The sequence below is a fragment of the Jatropha curcas genome, chromosome 5 (genome assembly GCF_041381405.1).
Source record: "Jatropha curcas cultivar XTBG-Jc1 chromosome 5, XTBG_Jcur_1.0, whole genome shotgun sequence".
Classification (NCBI taxonomy): Eukaryota; Viridiplantae; Streptophyta; class Magnoliopsida; order Malpighiales; family Euphorbiaceae; genus Jatropha; species Jatropha curcas.
Genome location: NC_143155.1, coordinates 27,800,725 through 27,824,477, shown reverse-complemented (window position 1 = coordinate 27,824,477; position 23,753 = coordinate 27,800,725). Strand labels below are relative to the sequence as shown.

At 34.8% G+C, this 23,753-nt stretch overlaps 2 protein-coding genes across 3 annotated transcripts; both read right to left on the bottom strand.

Annotated features, from left to right (window-relative positions):
* Positions 1–27: 27 nt before the first annotated feature.
* On the bottom strand, positions 28–3,541 carry LOC105643326 (putative L-gulonolactone oxidase 6). Its single transcript, XM_012228425.4, has 4 exons — positions 2,867–3,541; positions 1,265–1,520; positions 1,045–1,146; positions 28–931 (listed from the first exon to the last, which is right to left on the bottom strand). The coding sequence occupies exons 1-4, from the start codon at positions 3,539–3,541 to the stop codon at positions 204–206; spliced, it is 1,761 nt and encodes a 586-aa protein (XP_012083815.1). The 3' UTR covers positions 28–203.
* Positions 3,542–10,420: 6,879 nt separating this feature from the next.
* IQD17 (IQ-domain 17) lies at positions 10,421–13,340 on the bottom strand. Of its 2 annotated transcripts, none has more exons than XM_037640291.2 (5): positions 12,612–13,340; positions 12,246–12,512; positions 11,834–12,079; positions 11,547–11,684; positions 10,421–11,447 (listed from the first exon to the last, which is right to left on the bottom strand). In XM_037640291.2, exons 1-5 carry the CDS (start codon positions 12,738–12,740, stop codon positions 10,629–10,631), a joined length of 1,599 nt encoding a protein of 532 aa, XP_037496219.1. In that variant the 5' UTR covers positions 12,741–13,340; the 3' UTR covers positions 10,421–10,628. The 2 variants fall into 2 exon arrangements, with proteins under 2 accessions (XP_037496219.1, XP_012083112.1); XM_012227722.4 differs by having other exon boundaries at positions 12,246–12,515; positions 12,612–13,338.
* Between the last annotated feature and the right edge of the window lie 10,413 nt (positions 13,341–23,753).

The window sequence follows — 23,753 nt, the reverse complement described above, 5'->3', positions numbered from 1 at the left end:
TCGTATATCAAGAAACGACACATGCAATTCAAAATCCATATAATATCTTCTTTCAATAAATCAAAATAATTGACGCTTTTCGTTTCCAATCAAATAAATAGAATTCCAATTTTTCTAGTTTTCCTAATAAACAAACAAACAATAAAAGTAACTTTGTTTTCTTTCTATCTTTCTATTAATTAGCTTATAAACTCCTTCAGATATCACACTGTTTTCTTTTCGTTACTGATAAGTGTACAAACCCTGGCATTCTTGTCAACTTTTCCAGGTCTACAAAAATAGCCTTTACTAGGGGCACAGTGAATGTCCTCTGAGCATATACACAATCCCTCCAACGCACAACCTTCCTTCACTACGGTCACCCCATCTTTTACCCCAAGAACTCGGTCTGTCCAATCATTGGAAAATAGCCCCATTGGATCATACTCATCCTTAATCTTCAAAAACTCCTTAGCATTTTTGTATTTCTTGATAACTCCTTCAAATGCTAAGTTCCGGTTCTTTCCCCAGTGTGGCAACCCTCCATACTTAAAAACCGCAATTTGCTCTATTTCTTCGAGTATATCTTCGAAAAGCCGAGGAGTCAAAGGGTCTTTGCTTCTATAGTATGTGATATCAAAGTCTAATGCATCTTCTTGTTCGCCCAAATAGGCGGTTGATGCTTTAACATAGCGCATGAGAATACCATTGTACTGTTCTAAAACACATAACCCTTTAGGCTCCAACTTGACTAGCTTTTGGACGTCTTGGATGAAAAAGTTAACAGCTGTTAAGCTGATACGGAATGTCGTTTGCAGAAAATACTCACCTTTAACTCTCGGGTCCCACGGACAAGCTGTGATTAGTGCATCTTCAAGACTATCAAGGCAGGTCCCTGATGATTGGATCCGGTTTTGAAACCCAATTACAGGGTATCCTGTAAAAATAATACCTGAAAAAAATTGGTACAGCAATCTTTGTCACATATATATATTCACATTTTAATTAAGGTCAATTATATTGACTTTGGTAGCTAGCTGAGATGTGTAGTTTGATTATTGATACCATTGTTTGTTAGTCCAAAAGCTGAGGTCAAAAGCGAGGTTGTGACTAGCCTTGCACTAATACACTTGCCCTCTGCATCACCTAAAGATTCTTGACTTTCCTCTGAAGAAAAGGAAAAAAGAAAAATATTTTTAATATATATACATATATATAAAATTAGAAAAGCAAAATCAGAGAGAGTAATTCAATAATTATAAGATTTTACGGTATAAGGACAAACCTGTTGCTCTGATGACAGCCAAACCAAGTGACGGTGCAGAGCGGAATGGAATGGAGTCATATTTGCCATTGCCAGATGTGTTAATGGGAACGCGATCATCGGTTCGATAGACTGCCTGATGTTGACTGGGATACCATGTTATATCTGCAAACTCATGTTGACGGCCAAAGCTAGCCGCTTGATCTGCTAGGTCCGAGTCATTCTTCACCACAAAGGAGATGGATCGCTTGAACAAGGGTTCAAGTTGAAACGTAACCTGTACACATGTGAAATTTAATCCAATAATGTTTTTATGATGTCATTTCGTAGACAATTTTCGAGAAACATAAAATCAGACAACTCTTAACAAATTTAGTTGTAGGCCGCAGAATCTAGTACTCCATTGTCATACCTATATCATATGTTTTTCGGAATATGTGATTTAAAGCAAAGAGGAATAGTTGTTAAGTATATGCAATGTACTGCATGGAGAGGAAGATGGACGTTGATGAAAGGCTGCACCCAGAAAGATCAAGGTGCATTTGAGTTATAGACAATGGCTACGTTTGTATCTGCAAATCAGTTGATTCCAAAGATCTTTTCTTTTCTTTCTTTTTTTTTTTTTTTCTCAAGAACAAGGTAAAAAGACTAATTATTTGAGTTTTGTTTTTTAATGAGGCTTTTAATCTAATGATTTAAATCCAAACTTTCAAGTTTAAGGTTTTAACTCTTAATTGGATTAGACTCTACCTTTATTTTTTTTTGAGTGGAAACCTTCCTTTATTCTTAAACAAGTGGAGAATGATTATATAGATTTCATTGGTTTTTAATATAAGCTTTTTTCTTTTAATAATTGTTTTTAAGACCAAAATCTTCTGGGCAAATTAAATTAATACTAACCAGTAGCATAAACACCACAGCAAACCATATAAAAATCAATATAAATTTTTCCGAAAAAGAAAAACAAAAAGTGATTAATTATCTACGTAGCAAAAATTAAATGTAACATATATAATATTAGAAAAAAAAATAACTAAACGAATCAAATACATTTAAGGTTGATGTGAAAATGTAAAATATATTCCATATAAATTTAAGTAATTAATTAACGGGAGCAATACATGTTTAACCTTTGAACTATATATATATTCCTAAATCTATTAACTATATGCAAAATTTCATTTTCATTAATCAACTTTCAATGCTTAATATAATATCATAATTCCTTTCAAAAAAAAAAAAAAATAATGTCATAATTACTTACATATATATAGAAGGTGAAGGTAAGAGGACCCTATTCCTTAAAAAGTTCTGTATGTGCTAAAACCCATAAAAACAGCTATATGAAGATTGTTTGATTTGATAACTTCCCTATAACGAAGAAATCTCTGCAAAAACAGACACAGGAAACTGAGAGAGAAATAATGCAGACTGTTTACCTATACATGAGTATGACTAATCAATTCGCTAATCCCAATTCCAATTAATTAATTAACGAAAGGTTACTTGACACCGGCCGGTTTTGTCAACGATAAGGAATGTATGATAAAATTCCACCGACAAGAGCCCAAATACAAAATCCAAAACAAAATCATGACACAACAATGACCAGACATAACGTACCTTCGAAATAACTCCAAGAACTCCAAGCGAGACCCTGGCAGCCTTGAGTTCACTGTTCCTTTCATCAAGTCTCCTGACATTAACATACCCATCTTCTGCACTTCCTGGGCTCACTATCGTTAATGCCACCACATAATCATGAACCGAACTTCCTTTATTCCACAGCGTGCTTCCATGGGCACCCGTGCTCAGTAATCCGCCGATCGTCAATCCCCACCAGTACGGCGAATAAGGCAATACGAGTCCAGCCTTAGCAGCTTCATCAATAAGCTGTCTTAAGGTAACACCACTTTCTACGGTCATTTTCATGGATTCAAAATCAATTTCTAACACTTTATTCAGGTATTTGGTGCTTATGAGAAGCCCATTTTCACCCTCTGGACAAACTAGCTTAGGAATGCTATGGGAATAGCGAGTTGCTACTTTCATCTTCGTTTTGGCCTTTGTTGCATTGGCTACAACTGAAACTAGTTCTTTTTCTGTGGTAGGATACGCCACGTTTGCTGCCTTGCATATACTTCTGTCAGGGAAAGTGCCGTAAGAGTTTGTAATCGTGCAATTTGTGTTTTTTGAAGCGCATTTGATCGGATCCTCTGGAGGAGTACAATTCACGGCGAATAGTAATAGGAAGAGACAATAAGTTGATCGGAGAACTCGCCGGAATATTTTACCCATATTGGAATATGATGATCGATCAGTGTGACTTTGGCTTGCAAAATATGGATAATATATAGTCGTAGTAGTACGAGTTATAATAGCTAGCGTGAAGAGATTTGTTTACAGCTTTGGGTTAAGTCGGAATATACTTTTCTAGACAGATTAAATGGCTTCACCTATCACTAATTCAATGAAAAGTTGAAAATTTTTTGTTTCACACGTTTCATATACCAAACCAATCAAAAAATTTTTTTTTAAAAAAAGTTACTGTTTTTTTTTTTTTTAGTATATAATCGGATATAGTTTCATTTGAATTGAAATATTGTTTATAATTGATTTGACACAGAGATGGATTTATATACCAGTTGTAAGTAATTCTTTCCCTGTTAAGTAATTGGCTAAGTAATTAAGAATATATAAGTGGCTGCATACAAAAATGAGAGTGATATGTAATATTTTATTTGAAAATTAGTATTGAGGAAAGAGGAAGACAGTTAAATCCAAAAAAGCATTTAGTTCCTTTGTTTTTTTCTTATTTTTAATGTGGAAAAAATACAATACATTAGAGGCATGTTGCAATTGAACTGGCTTAAATTATCACACGTGGCAAACCTTCAAAGAGAAGATGGTGACTGTGTATCTCTACCTCCACTCTTGCAGCTAGCATTTGTATTGCAATGCAAAGGAAGCATATCCTATATAATAGTATTGTTTTATATATGTATGCAGTATATATATGTAGTATGTTTGTGTTTTGATGGGTAGTGCACTATTTGGTGGGAGTTTAATTTAATTATACTTGTATTTATATTAAGCATATAATAAGTCCAACATCTTTAATTAATCAAATTGAAAAGAAATATATAAAATAATTTAAGAATTTTAAGAATTGATTAATCTAGTTGAGGAAGGAACAATTCCATTTCCAATTCATTTATCATAATTTTAAAAGACAAAAATTTATTTGAGGGACTTTAACTGAGACTAATTCTCGAGCCGGATTAGGCGGTCCCTAGTAATGAGTCTGGAATCTATGATTTACACAAAAAAAAAAAAAAAAAAGATAATTATTTATCTTTCTTTCTAATAAATTTGTAAATATTATGATAAAAAATTTAAAATTTCTATTATAATATAATCAAAAGTATTTCTTAATGCAATATTAATTATTTATTTATATCCTATTTATATAAACATTGAAAGTTCTACATTCATTTATCATTCATAATTTCATTATTCATTCATGTGAGATGTCTATGGCGGATTCCATGTATCATTCTCTCATTAAAGAAAAATTTGATCCTTCTTTACTATTAATTTATGAACGCAAACCTAAATTAAGGTATCATTTTCCAAAGTTGCAATAAGTGAAGATAGCTTATTGTAACTTATAATAAGGTTGTTCACTTATTGCAACTTTGGTGAATAATACCTTAATTTGGATTTGTTTTCATAAATCAATAGTAAAGAAATATCAAATTTTTGCTTAACGAGACAATGATACATGTAATTCTCCATGAACATTTCACATGGATGAATAATGAGATTACTTTCTTTGGGAGCTAAAATACAATACATTAGAGGTATGTGGGAATTGAAGTAGCTTAAATATTCACACGTGGCAAACATTCAAACTAAGAGAAGGTGGTGCAATGCAATGGAAGTAAATATATCCTATATAATATTCACACGTGGCAAACATTCAAAGAGAAGGTGGTGCAATGCGATGGAAGTATATATATCCTATATAATATTGTTTTATATATGTAGTCTGTTTGTGTTTTGATGGGTAGTGCACTATTTGGTAGTGCTTAACATTATTATTGTGTGACAGCCAACGCATTTTCCCACGCAACATTTCAACAAAAAGCAACTGCTGTGTCCAAAGAATTTCTGTGGGTGGAGACACAATATATGGTTATGAAGTGGCCATGTCTGTAATGGATTTTTCTTCGTGGCAAAGTTTGTGCAGGACGGTTAATTATATTCTTTTGGCCTTAATTTGTCTTCATTTTCAATTATTTCTCTTCCTCAATAGATTTCATTTTTAATTATATTTGTCTCGTCACAGCAAGGGGACAACCATTATAATCTGAATCGCTCGAGTTAAGTAATTCCTTTGATTTAATTAGCTTTATAGTTACGTTATATGAATTATGACAATCAACCACTTTCCTGTAAAACAACATGTTTTCAGTTAGCAAATGTGAAAATCCACTGTATTTTTAGGTGAACTACATTTATGAAATCATGAAAACAGATCGAAAAGTTATCCCAGGAGTAAATTTTTTGTCCTACTAAATGCATCAATTGCAAGGAGACAAAGGTGTGGATTACAAATTAATATATATGCAAGTTTATTATATTGGATACACAATTTACGTGGTTTATATTTTTATATAATCTGGACAATGGCATATGTACACCAGATTTTCTTAACTATAAATTTTTCTACCAGCTAGCTATTATACCTGCAGAAGCCTCCTTGCTTCTAACTTGCATGACTTATTACGGGGTTCACGTTCTGTTTTCCTGTAGATTTTTGTATCATGGACCAAATCTCCAGTTAAGGAAAAGGACCAAATTTCAAGGTTATTGGATTACGTTTGGATCAGTAGATTAAAAGTTCTTTCTCTAGGTCTAGGGCGAGTTTCTGTGCATCTTTCTTGGATGCTATGGACATAGAGTAAGGATTTTCCTTATTTTGTGTCTGAAAAAATAATAATATATTCTTTTTAAAATTCATAATGGGAGCCATCCATATTTTGCCTACTTCCAACTCCTGATAACAATTAAAAATGCATGTAATTTTATATTTATTTTCTATTTTTTTTGTTGCATTTAGATTATCTAATTAGCAATTTGACTAAAGGTCGGGCTTGATTTAATTTGTTTTTCCTACGCTTGATGAATTCAATTAGAAAAGGCTATCGTAAGATGCAATCGAAGCACAAAAACAAGTGCTTTCCGTAGCCTCCGAAAGGACTACGAAAAGTCCCTTTGGAGCATCGTTTCGGACATCAGCATTGTAGCATTTTTGCCTGCAATCCTCTTTTGTAAATTTTTTTTTTTTTTAATTATTTCTTTGAATATGTCAGTGAAGAAGCTGCAAACACTATGAAGCAATATAAAAAGAAAAGCAAGAGAATAAAGAAGCGTCACACACGCACTCTTCCATCTCTTTCTCATCCACAGCGGTACAAAATCAAAGATTAAGGCACAAAAGGAGCACTAATTAAGGACAAGCCATTCAAGCACTTGTCAACAGAGGAGAATAAGGTAAGTGGGCCAATAAGAGGAGATGGACAGTAGCTGAATTGCAAGACTTGGACGTGGAGTTTAAAGATAGTAAAAGGAGAAGTCCATGAGTAGTTAGTTATTCATGCTTCTTGTCCCCTTATTTCTACTGGAATTTTTATGAACATTGTATTTAAGCATGATGAGACTCTAAATCTAAATCTAGTTATGAGAACTATTTATTAGTTTAGTGTAGTCAAGAATGGTTTGATTTATTTTTATAAATCTATAGTTTTCTGATATTTGCATAATTTAAGACCAAATAATATAATTGAAAAATTAACAAGTCGGTGGAATTTACGTCTTAAAGCTAAAAAAAATAGACTTAAAGATAGACTACATATTTTTAGGAGCGAAGGATAGACAACAACTCTGCACCAGTAAAGAACCCTCGTCATGAATTTGCACAAATATAATTACCAAATGAAATCTTACCCATATTAGGTTAATTTTTTAAAAGGAATTACCAAACTAATGCAATACCTGCAGTGTGAAAGCAAGCTGAGAAAATTTCAACGTCGTTTTAAACGTGATATCCAGATTTCATGTCTTACTTTGGCAGTCAAATTAGGAGATTACATAACTGCTTTCTATGGTCAGCAATTTGCAATTTATTACATTTACACGCACAAAAGATCTAAAGAAGAAGCGAAGACTAAGGAGCTCTTTCTAATATTTAGCTAATTACCTGTTGCATTGAAATACGAATACCTACTCTACTTGTGTGTTTAGAATGCAAAAACCAACTAAAAGCTGCAATATTTCCATTTTAAGATCGTGCCAGTGCCACCAACCCCGAAATAGATCCTCTTATCTGCAAGCAAAACGGAGGAAGTAACTAATGCGACAAGTTAGGATTAAATTTTAATTAGTGTGGTTTATAAAATGGTTTAACTTCTCCTTGCTTTGGTGCTATTCTGGAAAGTTAAAAATGATACGCTTCCTTTCTAAGGGATTAGTGAAACGCAGCGTGATGTTGGGTAGAGCTAATCCAGTTGCTTATTTTTTGAAAATTTTCTAGAAACACTCACTTCAATTGGAAAAAAAAAAAAGTACTACAATGTCAGAGTTTTACAAACATATTTTTTAGAAAAAGGATTATATGATACAAACATATTTTTGTATTTTTACACAACAAAACTAATATATCCAGTTTTACAAACATTGATATTTATTGCCACATGGCAACCAAAATGAGATAATATAGTTAATTAAATCAACTTGCATGTCGCTTAATCCAGCCCTTACAAAAATAAAAAGAAATCTAGCCTATAATTAATGTATCTTCATGGCAAGTAACTAACGTACCCCAACCATTTATATCCCACATAAAGGATCCAGCCTGTTACAAATCTTTTCTATTTCATTTTTATTTTCTTAGTGGGTGCAGTCAATTAATTCATCACCAACACGAAATTGGTTATGATATATCAGAATACTGTTGTGGTGGTGTCCACTTAAGTGGAACCCACATATTTGTTAGTGGTGTGGCGTGCCCACCCACGTGCTCAAAAAAAAAAGGAAAGAAAAATTTGTATGGAATTTTGACAAAATAGATGCACGGCTCTCTCGAATTCTCTCCTATAAATAGAGGATATGAGCCAAGGCTCAATACACAACACACAGCAGAAAGAGAAAAAAATGTAGAGAGAGATAGATATAGTTTTAGGAAGGGTTTTCTAAAATTAATAAGAGAAAAATAGTGAGGAAATTATTATGGGGTGTTTTTGGGAAACGCTTTGTGCGTCACTATTTTTATATTACTCTCTGTGTACCTACTATTTTTAACAGTGAAAGAATTATTCGGAGTTTGTCCCGTGGACGTAGCCCTAAAACAGTTGAGGGTGAACCACGTAAATTTTTGTGTGTCCTATTTTTATTTTTCCGCTGCTGTAATTATTTTCGTAATTTTATTGCCTGTATCCTAACAAGAATACTTCAAATAGTATAAGCATTTGCAATTTTATCTCAATTGTTATTAATGATGTAATTACAAATATACTAGTATTTTCATCATTTTTTTAAATCATCATATGCATTCAGAAAAAATTGAAAAAAAAAATTCATCAGTTAACTAATTAATGTTGCATACATTAAATTCTAATTTTTAAAGTAAATATAGTAGTTATAATTTAATAACATAATTTTTGTTACTTACTAAAAAATTCCGGAACATTGTATAAAAATTAAATTAATAAAATATAATTTTCAATTACATATTTTATTTTCATATTATATATTTGAGAATGAAAAAATCCTAATTTATTGTAATTTTTAGATTTAATAATATAGCCAAATTGTTATTTTTAATAAAAAATAAAAAATAATTTCTTATTTATTTTAATTACACATGTTTCAAATTTCATATTTTCATATTTATAACTCAGCGTGAGGATAGGGAGAGGTTTCCTTCGAGGACGAAGAAAAATAGTTGTCGCTAATTCAATTCTGGTTCTAATTCCACATTTTTTTTCTTTTTTCTATTCTTTTATTTTTCAAAATTGAGATGATAAAGAATGGAAGAACACCTCCACTTCTTCAAGTTGCTATCTTCTTCACAAGTCATACCAAAGTACGCATCAAGTTTGACTTGCGTGATCATGATTCATGTGCCGTCACTAATCAGTAATCACTAGCACTGAGGTCCACGATCAGGTTGAACAGCTTTTGTCGATGAACCGCCGTGTAGAAAAGTCAACTTAATCACGGCACTGCTAGAGCAATGCCATTGCCACATCACGGAGACTGCATAATGGGTTAAAGTCCATTTCGTGTGAAACGGTCCATGGATTTGGAACGGGGATATTCATTGACCTTGCACAATTGGATTGGGCTTTCTTTGTTAAGATTGGGCTTCAAAAGGTTGAACCATCAAAACGAATGCCACGTCAACCTAGAAGGCGGATGGGCTCAGGTCCATTTTATGGAAAAAATGTCTATCGAGCACGATAACTGTAGTTTAGTCAAATTGAAAAGTATTTTACCATATTATAAATGGACGTAAAACTTAAAAACTTATTTTGTCCAAGCATTAGCCCTCTCCGATTCTCAATTTGTCGGATTGCTGTTATAGAGCATCATTACAATCACAGATTCTCCAAATCCTGTGTATCATCATCTTCTTGGAAAATGGAAATATTTATAATAGCAAGAGCCAAGGGATGCTTTTAGGACAACCACACTAATTGAATGTAGAAAGAGGAACGATATGAGTCAGCATCAATTCCATCATCACTATCAATTTCAGTGACGATAAGACTTCTATGAACAACGCTGCACATGATCTCTGATTCTCTGTAGCTTTTGTTTACAAACATGGGAAAAGGCTAGTAAAGATACCTCATAAATGGATCAAGTCACAAAAGCATGTGTACCCAGATTCCACTATTAAGCACAGGATAAGCATAGAGATATCTCTGATTCTGAACCAATCATATGCTTTCTTTATTGGGTCCATCTATGATATTTCTATTCCTAAAATGATGCATATCTTGGCTTGTAATTGTTTGCCATGACCTTTATACCAATAACAGACACAAAAGTTACTCTTACTGAACTCATTTCAAAATTTCATTCAGAATCGAAATAATCAAAGAAAAATAAAAGATAACTTTAGCTTTAATTTCCAATAAGAAAGATTACAAGTTCAAATGAATATATTGAGAACAATATGGTAAAAGAAAAAGGAAGCACAATTAATGAATACTCTGTTTCAACGTTACAAACTAACAACCATTTGTAAAGTCACAGTCACGAATTAAATTGAGAAAAATTAAAATTTCATGAATCACATTGTGGAGTTATTATATCACCTCAACCACCTCCTAAGGTCACTGGTTGAAGAAGGTGAAACCTCACCTCCAAGACTTTCCGTACAGCAAGAATAGTTAGACTGTTGTTCTAAACCACCAAATTGTACGGCACTAACACTCTTAAAACTTGGACTCCTTAACCCATGACCAAAACCACCGCCATAGCCAATCCCTGCGCTATATGGATCTGGAGCAGGAAAAGAAAGCCGTTTTTTTGCTGACCCAACTCTGTCTCTTTCTGGAGTTGATGGCCTTTGCCTTGGTGCACTTTGGGATCTAACTCTAGCCTTAGCAGACTCTGTTGCAGCCATGTAATTAGGCAAATTTGAATTACCAGCATTACTACCACTTGCTCCATTTCTTCCATGTTGATGCAAATTGCCAGTGTAGTAGTAATTAGATCTTAGGCTTGGCGTTTGGGAGGGATTATAGCTTCTATCTTCTCTTCCACAACGCGGGCTCGCTGACCTGACTTGCACAGGCCTGGTTTTTGATGGAGAAGGTGTAATGGGAGAGTGGAGGTGGAGAGTTGCTGTTTGATGGGCTCTGTGAAGAGGAGAATTAGGCCTTGGTTGGTGGTGGTGGTGGTGTTGGTTATATTGGGGGTGGTTGGTTCTTCTAAAATTTGTCGCTAAATATGAGTAAGGCTGTGAAGTGTCAATTTCTACAGTTTTAATGGGTTCTCTTTGATCTGTTGAAGCTCTTGCTCTGCTGCTATCCCATGGTTTTGCAGGTGTCCAGCGGTCAAGCCATTGCGGTCTTTCTTGGAGCTCATCTTCAGTTCCTATTGATGGGCTTCTACGAGTCGTCCATATCTTTTAAATGCGTTGTACAAAAATTGAATCAATTCAGCAATAAAAATGATAAAATCAAAGAAAAAAAAAAAAAAAACAGAGTGCGTGTAAGAAATGAACCTGTTGAGAGAAAGCATGAGATAAGGTCTTTTCACGCTTCATTGCAGCCTCTTTCCTGTGTTGCAACATTGCCTTAACTTCCTCAATTGTATGCGGTCTTTCATCCCAATCATCTGCAATGCTACTTCCTTCTCTTGACTGTCAAATTGAACTATACATGAGAATATTTATAAACTTTTCAGAAGTACAAAACCAGAAAATGCCAAGAAAATATTCCCTTGTTAGCGTTTCTTATCTTCTCTTTCTACTAAAACACATAAAATGTTCAAGAAAAATGAATTAGTTACCATTGATTTTCTATCTGAAATATCTTGAAGATATCGTGACTCAATTACGCTATTGGTGTCGCTAAATGTGGATTTCCTGCTGCCTTCATGTGAAAGCCTTACGCGTTGATCTAGCACTCGAGCCTGTACTCGAACTAGGGCTTGCATGCATCGCAAGGTCATCTTAGCTTGCTTTCTTACATTATGTCCTCTTACTAAAGCTTGCAACTTTACAAGTCCTTTAAGTGCACGAAGTGCTCTTCTTGCCTTCAACCACAGATCACACACACATCCATTTCTTCTCATAAGTAACAATAGTTGTTTGTAATAATTCCAATTCTAGAAATTAAAAATCCAGTATCACAGGTATTGACTTTTATGCCTGTTGAACAATTAAATCTTTTAATCAAAACCAAATGACAAATCTGCTTACTAGATATCCCCTGAAAGCGGTTTGAATAACAATGGCAGCATAGTTTTCTCTGGCATGATAAGAAGACCTAGTGAGCCGAGCAACTTGTGCCGGTGCCTGGGCAATGGCTACTGCAATGGCATGTTTGTGCTCAGCTGCCGCCGTCGACACATGGTCTGTCGGTGCCGCGCTACCACCACTACTGTAAGCCTTATCAGTTGCTGTCTTGGGTGGAGTCACCGCTTCTTGATTCGTCGGTTTCCTAAATATCCATCTTCTCTTCTCTCTCTTCTGAGGGGAAAAAGAAACAGGGAATTAACATAGAGTGAAAAATAGATCCCAAAAAAAAAATAAAATAAAACGAAAAGAAATCGAGAGGCCAAAAACCTTTTCTTCATCTTCTTCTTGGTCATGGTCCTCCCTTCTTCTGCTAACCCTTTTGTCAATCTCTTTAGTAGGAGATCTAAAAGCCCTTTTCACAGCAGTCAACCAAGAGCTACCTCCTTTCTTCCCCATCAAAAAATGATAATGTACTTAAACGAAGCTGCATTTACACTTACAGCGACACCACTAGAAAAACAAAAACATCAGAAGAAGCCAGAAAATGTGAGGTAAATAAAGACTAAATATGGATGAAGAAGAGCCCCCCACTTGTTCAACTGTGACAGGTTGTGAGACAGAGGAGATTTGATTAATTAATGGAATGTAACATGGAAATGCACAGCTAATATGAATCATAATTCTTAATCCTAATCTTAAATGGCTAAAAAGCCTAAAAGTTTAATTTATTTTATATTCTGTGGCCTGGAGGATAGTGATGGAGGTGGTGGTGGGTAGTGCATGTCAGAGAGCTACTACCTCAAAAATTGTTTTGGATTTAATAAATTAAGAAAGAAAAACAGTACAGTAACAGAGAGAGAACGTGAAGGAGAGAAACAGAGTGGTATCGCGAAGAACGTTGAAACTCGGAAAGCCATGCCCACGAGCAAGGCAGGAAGTTGGGTTAGAGAGTGCACAGCCATCAAAAACAGCTTTTAACGGGACGAAACAAAAGCTTATTTCTTTTTCATTTCGCCTTTCTTTGTGTTGTGATTCTCACTTTTTATTAAAAATAAAGGCTCACCTCGCATGGAGTCACATGCTAAGTGCTATCGGTACCACCATATCTAAGTTATCAACTACGACCATGGAGTGGGGACAGAGCATCGACCAGGTGCTTCATGGACCACTCAAGTATTGAAGCATTAACTCAGCCACCACGTTCTTTGGTTAACACTTGAAAAGATAATACTACTTGCCTACCGGTTGCATTTGCATATAACTAGTAAATCCATTAATTTTTTTTAAATAATTAAAAAATTAGAAAAGAAAAAGAGAGAAATAAACAAATGCGTAGATTAGCTTATTAAACAAATGTCATGGCAAGACTGGTCAAAGCTGGTTTGGATTCCTTAATGACGCAAATCAAACAAATATAAATGTTTATTCATTATTGAACAGCATTTTCAAGTAGTATAATAGCAGTACTGTGATTTAATTCTCAAGAACAACCCTTCTAATTTTTTTTTTGATTCAGCTTGATTTAGGATGTTATTTTACTCGAATGAAATTCTAAATCCAATAAAAAAAATAATTGAGTGGGGTTATTCTACATTGGATTAAGTTTTGATTATTTAATTTCAGAATTGTGAAAACCAGAGCACCTGTCTAAGGACAATTCAAAGCCAACAAGCTGCACTTGTATAGAGTTCAGTTTGTGCTTCCATTTGAAACTTCAAAGAAATTAAAAACCCTCCACTGTTATCTTCAAACTGACCAAAAAGAAAAAAATAATAGCCAGTAATTTACTCTAGGTTTGGTTCAAAGTTCAAACCCTTCCTTGCAATAGTTTTCTTTTACTCCACAATGACACGTTTTCTCTCCTCTATTACGCACTTTAGATCTGTCTACATAGCAACTTGAACTGCGGTTCTTCTCACTTGTATAAAGCCAACACTGTGTTGTGGACTTGTGGTCAGTAAGCGATCTCCATTTAATTGGACCTTGGATCCATTTAATTGTTTCCGTTGGGCTTTCTCGAAAACAATGCTCGATCCGATCTCTACTTCGAACTAAGCAGAAGAATTGCTTTGATGGGTTTAACTTTCAGACAAAAGGCCATTCTACGATTTTGATGGTGATAAGAAGCCTATTAGTATTACCTATACGAGGAAGACCTGACCTGCCCACACTGTTCCTAATTCCTCCTGTAACCTCCACTTTCGTTGCGTCGTGAAGTTAACTGGGCCTGAAAACCTAAACATTCTATTGTAATATCTAATGGGCCGGACTTTTCCAAGCCTAAGTTAAAATTTACTGCAGTGATTATTAAAGTCGACTTCTATCTCCTTTTTTTTGTAAAAAAAAAAAAAAATAGTTATTGTAATTTAATTATAGAATTTTTGTATGTTTTTCAGTAATGAAATCAGAAAGGAGAAAGTTTTATAAGTACTAACCAGAACTATTTATTACAAATTCCACTGCTTTTTTTCGTATTTTATTGTCAATTACTCATAAAAATAAAAACTGCAATGCAAATTATACTAATACAATAAAAAAAAAAAAAATTAAACTTTAGTTTTAAATGCTATTCCAAACAAGACTTAACTAATATTGTTAAATTCAAATTACATATTAGTCTCTCACTGCTCATAATCTGATTGACATAACAAATTATCTTCAATAGATTACATTACATTAAATAACAAAACGAAAGAGAAAGTAAATATAGACATGTTTAATTAGTATGAAATGAAGTGGTGATCTTTAATTCGATCCTTTACATGCAAATAATTCGTCTATTGATGACTCCCATTTAATCACTTTTTCAGAAAACAAACAAATCCCTTTCATTTCACATGTAAGCTCGTCTTTATATAACATCAATCTTATAAGCCATTAATTATAATTAAAATGGTATTAAAATAACAGAGTAATTGTATTATGCTATTACCAATTAGTATTTTAGATTTTTTTTAAAAATATTTTATTCATTAAGAAAGTTATTGAAGACAATTATGTCGACACTCAACAATTAAATTTAGTTTTATATACTTTATATAACCCAATAAAAATAAACTATTTTTAAATAAAAAGATGAAATTATTTTTAAAAATAAAAAGATATTTATCTTTTAATATTTAATTTTATTTTATTGTTATATAAAAGAATATTTATGATAATAATATTTACTTTTAAAAATTTATAAAATGATAAATATTATTGTAAATAAATGACTAATACGAAATAAAAAAAAAGTGTAAAAATACTTGCAAAAATAAGAAAACGAATAAATAAAAGGTAAAGGAGGAGAGGGCTACCATTAAATAATTTAACTTGCATTCAGCTTTCTTGTTCTAAATCCAGTCTGTGTCTATCAATTAATTCAAGAAGAGATTTATTATAATTATGTGAGAAACGTCATCTTTCATTAAAGGAGCTTCACGTGGGAAAAAATCTCTGTTAGAATGAATATATTATTTGATAATTCAACATATAACGTAGGAGAAATTCATTAATTCTTCCCCAGAAAAGAGAAAAAAAAATTTATGAATTAGTCATAAGTTGCGGTTGTTAAGCTTGGAGAAGTAATAAAGCAATAAAATCGATTTTCGATTTGATTATACTCACCAGCAACAACCACGAGAGCAACCTTTCGTTCTTCTTCTTCCCTTTTTCTTTGGTCCAATACAAAAAATATTTATTAAAATTAAATAATATTAGTCATTAAAGAGATAGAAATGGGAAGCCCGACAGCGTCTGTTAGTAATTAAAATATAGAGAGTGGTTGCAGAGTCATTTATCAGCAAAAAATAATGATTAGGATCACGGAATTTAGAAGAGCCATGAAATGATAGGTTTGGGGACCTCTAAAAGTCCATAACTAATTGCATACTTACAGTCTTCATAATTTTCTTTTGACGTTTTTTGAGAGAATGATTTATTTATATATATATAAATAATCAATTAACTTAATTAGGTTATTCATTAATTAATTAATTAGTGATTCAAGAACAAAATTAGTCGTTCTATTTTGTTTTTTTATCAAAAAATAATGGCACAAATCTTTTTTTTTTTTTTTTCCCTTAAGAAGGAACAATAAATCTTAGATTTGGAAGGATGCAGCCTAACATATATATTCTCATTATTTTTTTTATAATTTTAGTGACTATTTCTCCTTATTACTCGCTTAAACAAGGAACAAAAGGGGGACCGTAGCATCTAAACTATGTCCAATAGCAAAAGTAAAATAATATTTTGCTGCACAAAGGTCTGCTACCTCCAAAATTCTAATCTATGATTGGTAGCTGGTAATGTAATATAATAATAATAGTTACGTTGCAACATTTTATCTATTTACTTATTTAATAATGAACAAAGTCATATGATGGGCTACACCAATACTCTCCCTTAATTTATTCAATTGATAAAAATTTTTGTCATCGAGAGACCTTAAATTCATAATTTTTTCATTATTTATATTATTGAGAAAACCAACCAGATAATATTTTATCACACAAGCTTCCTTTTAGTATTGTTAATAAATTTATACAATTTAATTATTATTATATTATAATATGGTTTATCAATTACAGCCCAAGAGATTATATTGGATGAATCGTACTAAAACGTAATATTAGATAGTTAAAAATATTTTTAGTACAAACATTAGATTAAAAAAGCTTTTGATTACAGTACGTTACACTCTTTTACGACTCACCAGACATTATATGAAAAGATAGTCAATAGAATTAGTCCAGTTGATGAAATATATAAGCTCTTTTTTCCTATTCATGGATGGATTTGTTTAAATTACTTTGAAAATTTTAGAAAAAATATTTCTGAAAATATGAGGGAATATATTCTTAAAATTGTTGGGACTGCGCGTACCATCCAATCCCGAATTAGTATGATATTGTCCGCTTTGGGCCAAGCCCTCACGGATTTGTTTTGGGCACCTCCCAAAAGGCCTCATACTAATGGGTTGGGTTTGAACCATTATATTTTGGTTTCTCTTCTCACATTTTTCCGATGTGGGACTTGGGAGGATATCCCCAACAAACCTCCCCTCCAACCAAGGACCACACAAATCGTGACCTCCCCTCCAGGGATAATCTGCCCACCATCTTGTACCGCCGCTACAACTTTGCGGGACACGCCGCTCGACCTCCTCTTGTCGGGAAGACTTTCGACACAAGGCACCACTTGCAGATCTTCTTCGGGTCTTGGTCCTGTTGTTACAACAACACACCGAAATTTTCTCACACTGCGCAGTTCGCTCCGCTCCGCTCCAAACCTGGGCTCTGATACCAGTTGTTGGGATTATAACTTATCCCGAGTGGGGCCCGCAGAAAAAATTACCAGTGATAAAAGTAAAATAAAATTACTATTACCACATATACCTCCAATAATTAAATATTAAATATTGACGATCGAATCCACCAGAAATAATAGTTACGATAAAAATTAAATAATTACCGTAAATGCCAGAAAAATAAGAACACCGAGAATTACGTGGTCCACCCTTCAACTGTTATGGGCTACGTCCACGGGACAAAAACTCCGAATAATTCTTCTACTAAAAATAGTAGGTACAAAAGAGATTACAAAAAATAGTGGCACACAAAGTGTTTCACAAAAACACCCCAAAAATAATTTTCTCACTATTTTCTCTCTTTCCCAATTTTAGGAACCCTTTTCCTAAAATTATAACTTTCGTTTTTCTTTTGTTTTTGTTTTTTTGTCCGTCTGTTTAAGAAGGATCCTTCTCCTATTTATAGGAGAAGGTTGAGAGGGAGAGTGCCGTGCATTACCAATGCACGGCACCCCTTTGTCAAATGGCATGCCAACCATTCAAATGGTTGGCTGCCAACCTTTGAAAAATAAATAAAAACGTGTTGTTTTTTTTTTTTTTTTTCTTCCTTTCTTTTTTTTTTTCTTTCCAAACTTTTGTGGGTCCCACATGTAGGAGGGACCCCACAACAATTCTCCCCCTCCCGACTACATGGTGGGACTCTCCATCCCTGCTGCTTTGACACATAGCTCGAACTTCTCTTTCGGAACGATCTCTGTCAATATATCTGCAACATTTTTGTCTGTGTGGATCTTTCGCAACAGAAACTGCTTCTCTTCAATGGCAGATCTAATCCAATGATGTCTTACATCAATGTGCTTCGTCCGTGCATGATACATAGTATTTTTGCTCAAGTCTAATGCATTTTGACTATCACAATAAACTATATATTCTTCCTGCTGCACACCCAATTCTTGAAAGAATCTCTTTAACCAAAGCATTTCCTTTCCTGCTTCCGTTGCTGCAACGTACTCTGCTTCAGTCGTTGATAATGAAACACATTTCTGTAATCTTGACTGCCATGAAATAGCTCCCCCTGAGAATGTAAATAGGTATCCTGATGTAGATTTTCTTTCATCAAGATCACCGGCCATATCTGCATCTGTATAACCAACAAGTGCAGACTTTTCACCTCCAAAAGTTAAACATAACTTTGAAGTTCCTCTCAGGTATCTGAAGATCCACTTTACTGCTTCCTAATGTGTCTTCTGGGGTTTTGACAGAAATCGGCTCACAACGCCAACTGCATGAGCGATATCTAGTCTCGTACACACCATTGCGTACATTAAACTTCCGACCGCTGAAGAATATGGAACATTTGACATATCTCCTTTTTCTTTCTCTGTTGATGGGTAGGATTTCTTACTCAACTTGAAGTGAGTGGCAAGCGGAGTGCTAACTGGTTTAGCATTCTTCATATTGAACCTCTCTAGAACTCGTTCAATATATTTTTCCTGTGATACCCATAACCTGCAGGACTTTCTGTCTCGAATAATCTCCATTCCGAGAATTCGCCTTGCCGATCCCAAATCCTTCATGTCAAATGCTTTTGATAAATCTCTCTTTAACTTGCTAATCATATGTGCATCTGGTCCAACGATTAGCATATCATCAACATATAAGAGAAGAATGATAAATTTACCATCAGGGAATTTCTGAACATATACACAAGGATCTGCATCTGTCCTTTTGTAGCCTTGATTCACCATGAAAGAATCAAACTTTTTATACCACTGTCGCGGTGCTTGTTTCAACCCGTACAAGCTCTTCTTCAAGCGACAAACCATGTCCTCTTTTCCCTTGACCTTGAAACCTTCTGGTTGTTCCATATAGATTTCTTCCTCTAGATCCCCATGCAAGAATGCGGTCTTTACATCAAGCTGCTCCAACTCAAGATTCAAACTGGCTACTAGACCTAGCACAACTCGAATAGAACTCATTTTCACAACTGGTGAAAAAATCTCATCAAAGTCAATACCTTTCTTTTGAGTAAAGCCTTTGACGACCAATCGAGCTTTGTATCTCACTAGGTTGCCATCATCTTTCTTCAGTTTGTACACCCATTTGTTCTTGAGTGTTCTCTTCCCTTTTGGAAGTTTCACCAGCTCATAGGTGTCATTCTTTTTCAAAGAATTCATCTCTTCTTGCATGGCCTTTCTCCAGCAATCTCTATCTTTGCAAGATTGCACATCTTGGAAGCTCTCTGGCTCCCCCTCATCAGAAATCAAAATGTAATCAGAACTAGGGTACCTTGTAGATGGTTGGCGTTCTCTGGTTGACCTTCTTAACTGAGGTTCAACTCCTTCTGGTGTAATGGGGTTCTCTGGCTCCCCCTGCTCAACACCCTCTGCATCACTGTTATCATCTACAATTGTCTCTTGATCCCCTACGAATGGCTCTTCTTCTTCTTCTTGTTCTGATTCTGGCATTCCTCCTCCTGTGGCATCATCTGTAGGAATGCTTCCTGGTGTAATATCAACAACACCATCACTTGTGGATTCTTCACAAGTTGTTTCTCCCACGATCTCATTCTCATGGAATACTACGTCTCGGCTCCGGGCAACTTTCTTTTTCACTGGGTCCCACAACATATAGCCAAACTCTTCGTCTCTATAACCAACAAAAGTGCAAGGAACTGACTTGTCGTCAAGCTTTGATCTCTGTTCCTTCAGAACATGCATAAATGCCTTGCATCCAAATATCCTCAAGTGAGAGTATGGAATATTTCTACCTGTCCAGACCTTCTCCGGGATATCAAAATCCAATGGTGCTGAAGGTAGTCGATTGATTAGGTAGACAGCAGTATTGACAGCTTCTCCCCAAAATGGCTTAGGTAAGTTTGCCATTTTGAGCATGGATCTGACTCTCTCAATAATGGTGCGATTCATCCGTTCAGCGACGCCGTTGTGTTGAGGCGTACCAGGAACTGTCTTTTCATGCCTGATACCGTGCTGACTACAATAATCTCTAAACTCCTTAGAGATATACTCACCACCATTATCCGTGCGTAAACACTTCAATGCCACTCCAGTCTCCCTTTCCACCATAGCATGGAATTGCTGAAAGTGCTTGAATACTTGGTCTTTTGTGCGCAATAAATATATCCATGTCTTCCGTGAGAAATCATCAATGAAGGTAAGAAAATACCTACTTCCTCCAAGTGATTCTACCTCCATGGGACCACATACGTCAGAGTGTACCAACTCCAACTTGTTGTCTCTCCTTCTAGAGCTTTTCAAAAATGAGACCCGATGTTGCTTCCCAAATAAACAATAATCACAAGGGTTTATTTTACCTTTGGCTAATGGTATGAGGGACTTCTTAGCCAACATATTAAACCCTTTCTCACTAACGTGCGCCAGCCGCCTATGCCACAAATTTGGTGAAGCATCATCTTCAACTGTATTCAGTTGACCCGCACATATTGTTGCGTGCGTCTTATACAGCGAGCAGCATAATATTCCTCTCCCCACCACCAAAGACCCTTTGGTGAGTTTCCAATTACCGCCACTTGTATGATGGTGATAGCCTTCCTTGTCCAGTACACTCACAAACAACAGGTTCAACCGAAGATCGGGAATATGTCGCACATTTTTAAGTATTAATGTGCACCCGACACTTGTTTTAATGCAAATATCACCGATTCCCACTACTTGCGAGATACTATTATTTCCCATTTTAATAGTGCCAAAATCTCCTGCTTTATAAGTGGAAAAGTATTCCCTTTTTGGAACACAGTGGTATGAAGCACTGGAGTCTACTATCCACTCGGTATCTGCATCTCCAACATGACAACAATCTGCATCATGAGTGACTAAAGTCACCTCACCATCTTCTCCTGAGACTGTAGCAGATGTATTTTTGTCATTCTCCTGTCTTTGGTCTGTATTATCTTGTTTGAGTAAATGACAATTTCTTTTGAGATGACCCTCCTTACCACAATGGTAACATTTTCTCATCTCTCTGGACCTGGATCTACCACCTGACTTTACATGCCTTGGACCTCTACTCTTGCTCCGGCCCCTATTCTCTGTGACAAGGGCTTGTGAACTGGTACTGGCAACATCTCTTCTTCTGAGTTCTTCATTAAGTAGTCTATTCTTTACCATAGACATTATTACCACACCATTTGGAGCTGAGTTACTTAAAGACACCACAAGAGTATCCCAGCTATCCGGTAGAGATCCCAACAGTAGGCATGCTTGCATCTCATCTTCTAAGGTCATACCGCTCACTGCTAACTCAGTTACGAGTCCTTCAAAATCATTCAGGTGTTGTGTAATTGATCGTCCCTCTGACAGCTTCAAGTTCATGACTTTACGCATCATGAAGACTTTTCCTTGAGCATTCGTAGCCTCGTACATATTCTCCAATTTCTTATAGAGAACTTGGGGATCTTTTTCATTTCTCACATGATTGTACAGGCTAGCATCTATCCATTGGCGTATTGTACCCAATGTCTGCTTTTTTAATTTCTCCCACTGTCTTTCTTTCATATCTTCTGGCTTTGCATTGTCACCTTCAATTGGATCGTACAGATCTTTACAATTGAGGTAGTCCTCCATTCTGGATTTCCACATTGAATAATTCGAATCCGTCAATTTGATCATTGCCCCATCATTAGCCATGTTGAATTCTGAATCTAATGAAATTCCACTATTCACGAAATTCACTATTCATGTGAATAGTAACTTTGACAGAATTAACTTCACGAAATTCACATTCGGGGTTGGATGGTACGCGCGGTCCCAACAAGTGGTATCAGAGCCCAGGTTTGGAGCGGAGCGGAGCGGACTGCGCAGTGTGAGAAAATTTCGATGTGTTGTTGTAACAACAGGACCAAGACCCGAAGAAGATCTGCAAGTGGTGCCTTGTGTCGAAAATCTTCCCGACAAGAGGAGGTCGGGCGGCGTGTCCAGCAAAGTTGTAGCGGCGGTACAAGATGGTGGGCAGATTATCCCTGGAGGGGAGGTCACGATTTGTGTGGTCCTTGGTTGGAGGGGAGGTTTGTTGGGGATATCCTCCCAAGTCCCACATCGGAAAAATGTGAGAAGAGAAACCAAAATATAATGGTTCAAACCCAACCCATTAGTATGAGGCCTTTTGGGAGGTGACCAAAACAAATCCGTGAGGGCTTGGCCCAAAGCGGACAATATCATACTAATTCGGGGTTGGATGGTACGCGCGGTCCCAACAAAAATTGCTTATTAAATGAATTTATTTCATGTATTTGCAAGTTAGTTGAAAATATTTATATATCTAAATGTAAAAAGAAAAAGAAAAGGAAAGTTAAAATTATGTTTAATAAATTGTAATGAAACATAATGTAATATAGTTAAAGTACTTTTAGCATAAACGTTATCTTTGGTTACATCACATTACGACTTACCAGATATGGTGTTAGAAGATTGTGATTAGGAGAAATGTCTAGATTTACAAGCGAAATTAAGCAGTAATGATGAGATTAGACGACTTAAAGTGATCGATATCTTGTTTAGCTTACAATTAGTGCTGTTTGTTACAAAATGGCATTTAGGACAAAGCACAAACTAGTATTTCTATTTCTAACGCGTGTTGACTTAAATTCAAAATAATAATAGCATTACCATAAGCTTAGTGGGAGATTTTTTTATATAATACATTATAAATTTCTGTTTTTGAAAGAAATACATTATAAATATTTAAGCGATATTGTTAAGTGTTAATTTTGGATATATTATATTACTAAACACAAGTATAAAGTAAAAACATCTATAAAACATAAAAAAAAAAGAATTAATCTTTTCCTCTCAAAAAAAAAAAGAAAAAAAAAAGAATTGATCTTTAATGTGTACAATGAGCAAGACAGAGACTGACATTACTGAGCAATATTTTTAATAATATTCGAGTAAGTCATAACTATATATAGAAATATTTATATCATTATAATGTATATAAAAATGGACACGAGCAAGCATGTGACAAATGGAATTTTTTTTTTCAAAATTTCTTTCGTTTATATTTTAAGATTTTTTTTTTTTAACCTAAATTCTTCTCATAACGGGCCACGATAGAACAATGCCTACCCCATAGTCTCTTTCTTTGTTGCGGTGGTTGCACTAGCAAAAGGAAAGAGGGAGAGAGTAGAGAGAAGGGAG

Coding starts and splice junctions, on each gene's coding strand:
- LOC105643326 (XM_012228425.4), bottom strand. CDS start 3,541: ATGGGTAAAATATTCCGGCGAGTTCTCCGATCAACTTATTGTCTCTTC. Junction 1,147..1,264: donor GGCTGTCATCAGAGCAACAG/GTTTGTCCTTAT, acceptor CCTTTTCTTCAG/AGGAAAGTCAAGAATCTTTA. Junction 932..1,044: donor TTTTGGACTAACAAACAATG/GTATCAATAATC, acceptor AATTTTTTTCAG/GTATTATTTTTACAGGATAC.
- IQD17 (XM_012227722.4), bottom strand. CDS start 12,740: ATGGGGAAGAAAGGAGGTAGCTCTTGGTTGACTGCTGTGAAAAGGGCT. Junction 12,516..12,611: donor AAGAAGAAGATGAAGAAAAG/GTTTTTGGCCTC, acceptor TTTTCCCCTCAG/AAGAGAGAGAAGAGAAGATG. Junction 11,448..11,546: donor CTCATGCTTTCTCTCAACAG/GTTCATTTCTTA, acceptor CGCATTTAAAAG/ATATGGACGACTCGTAGAAG.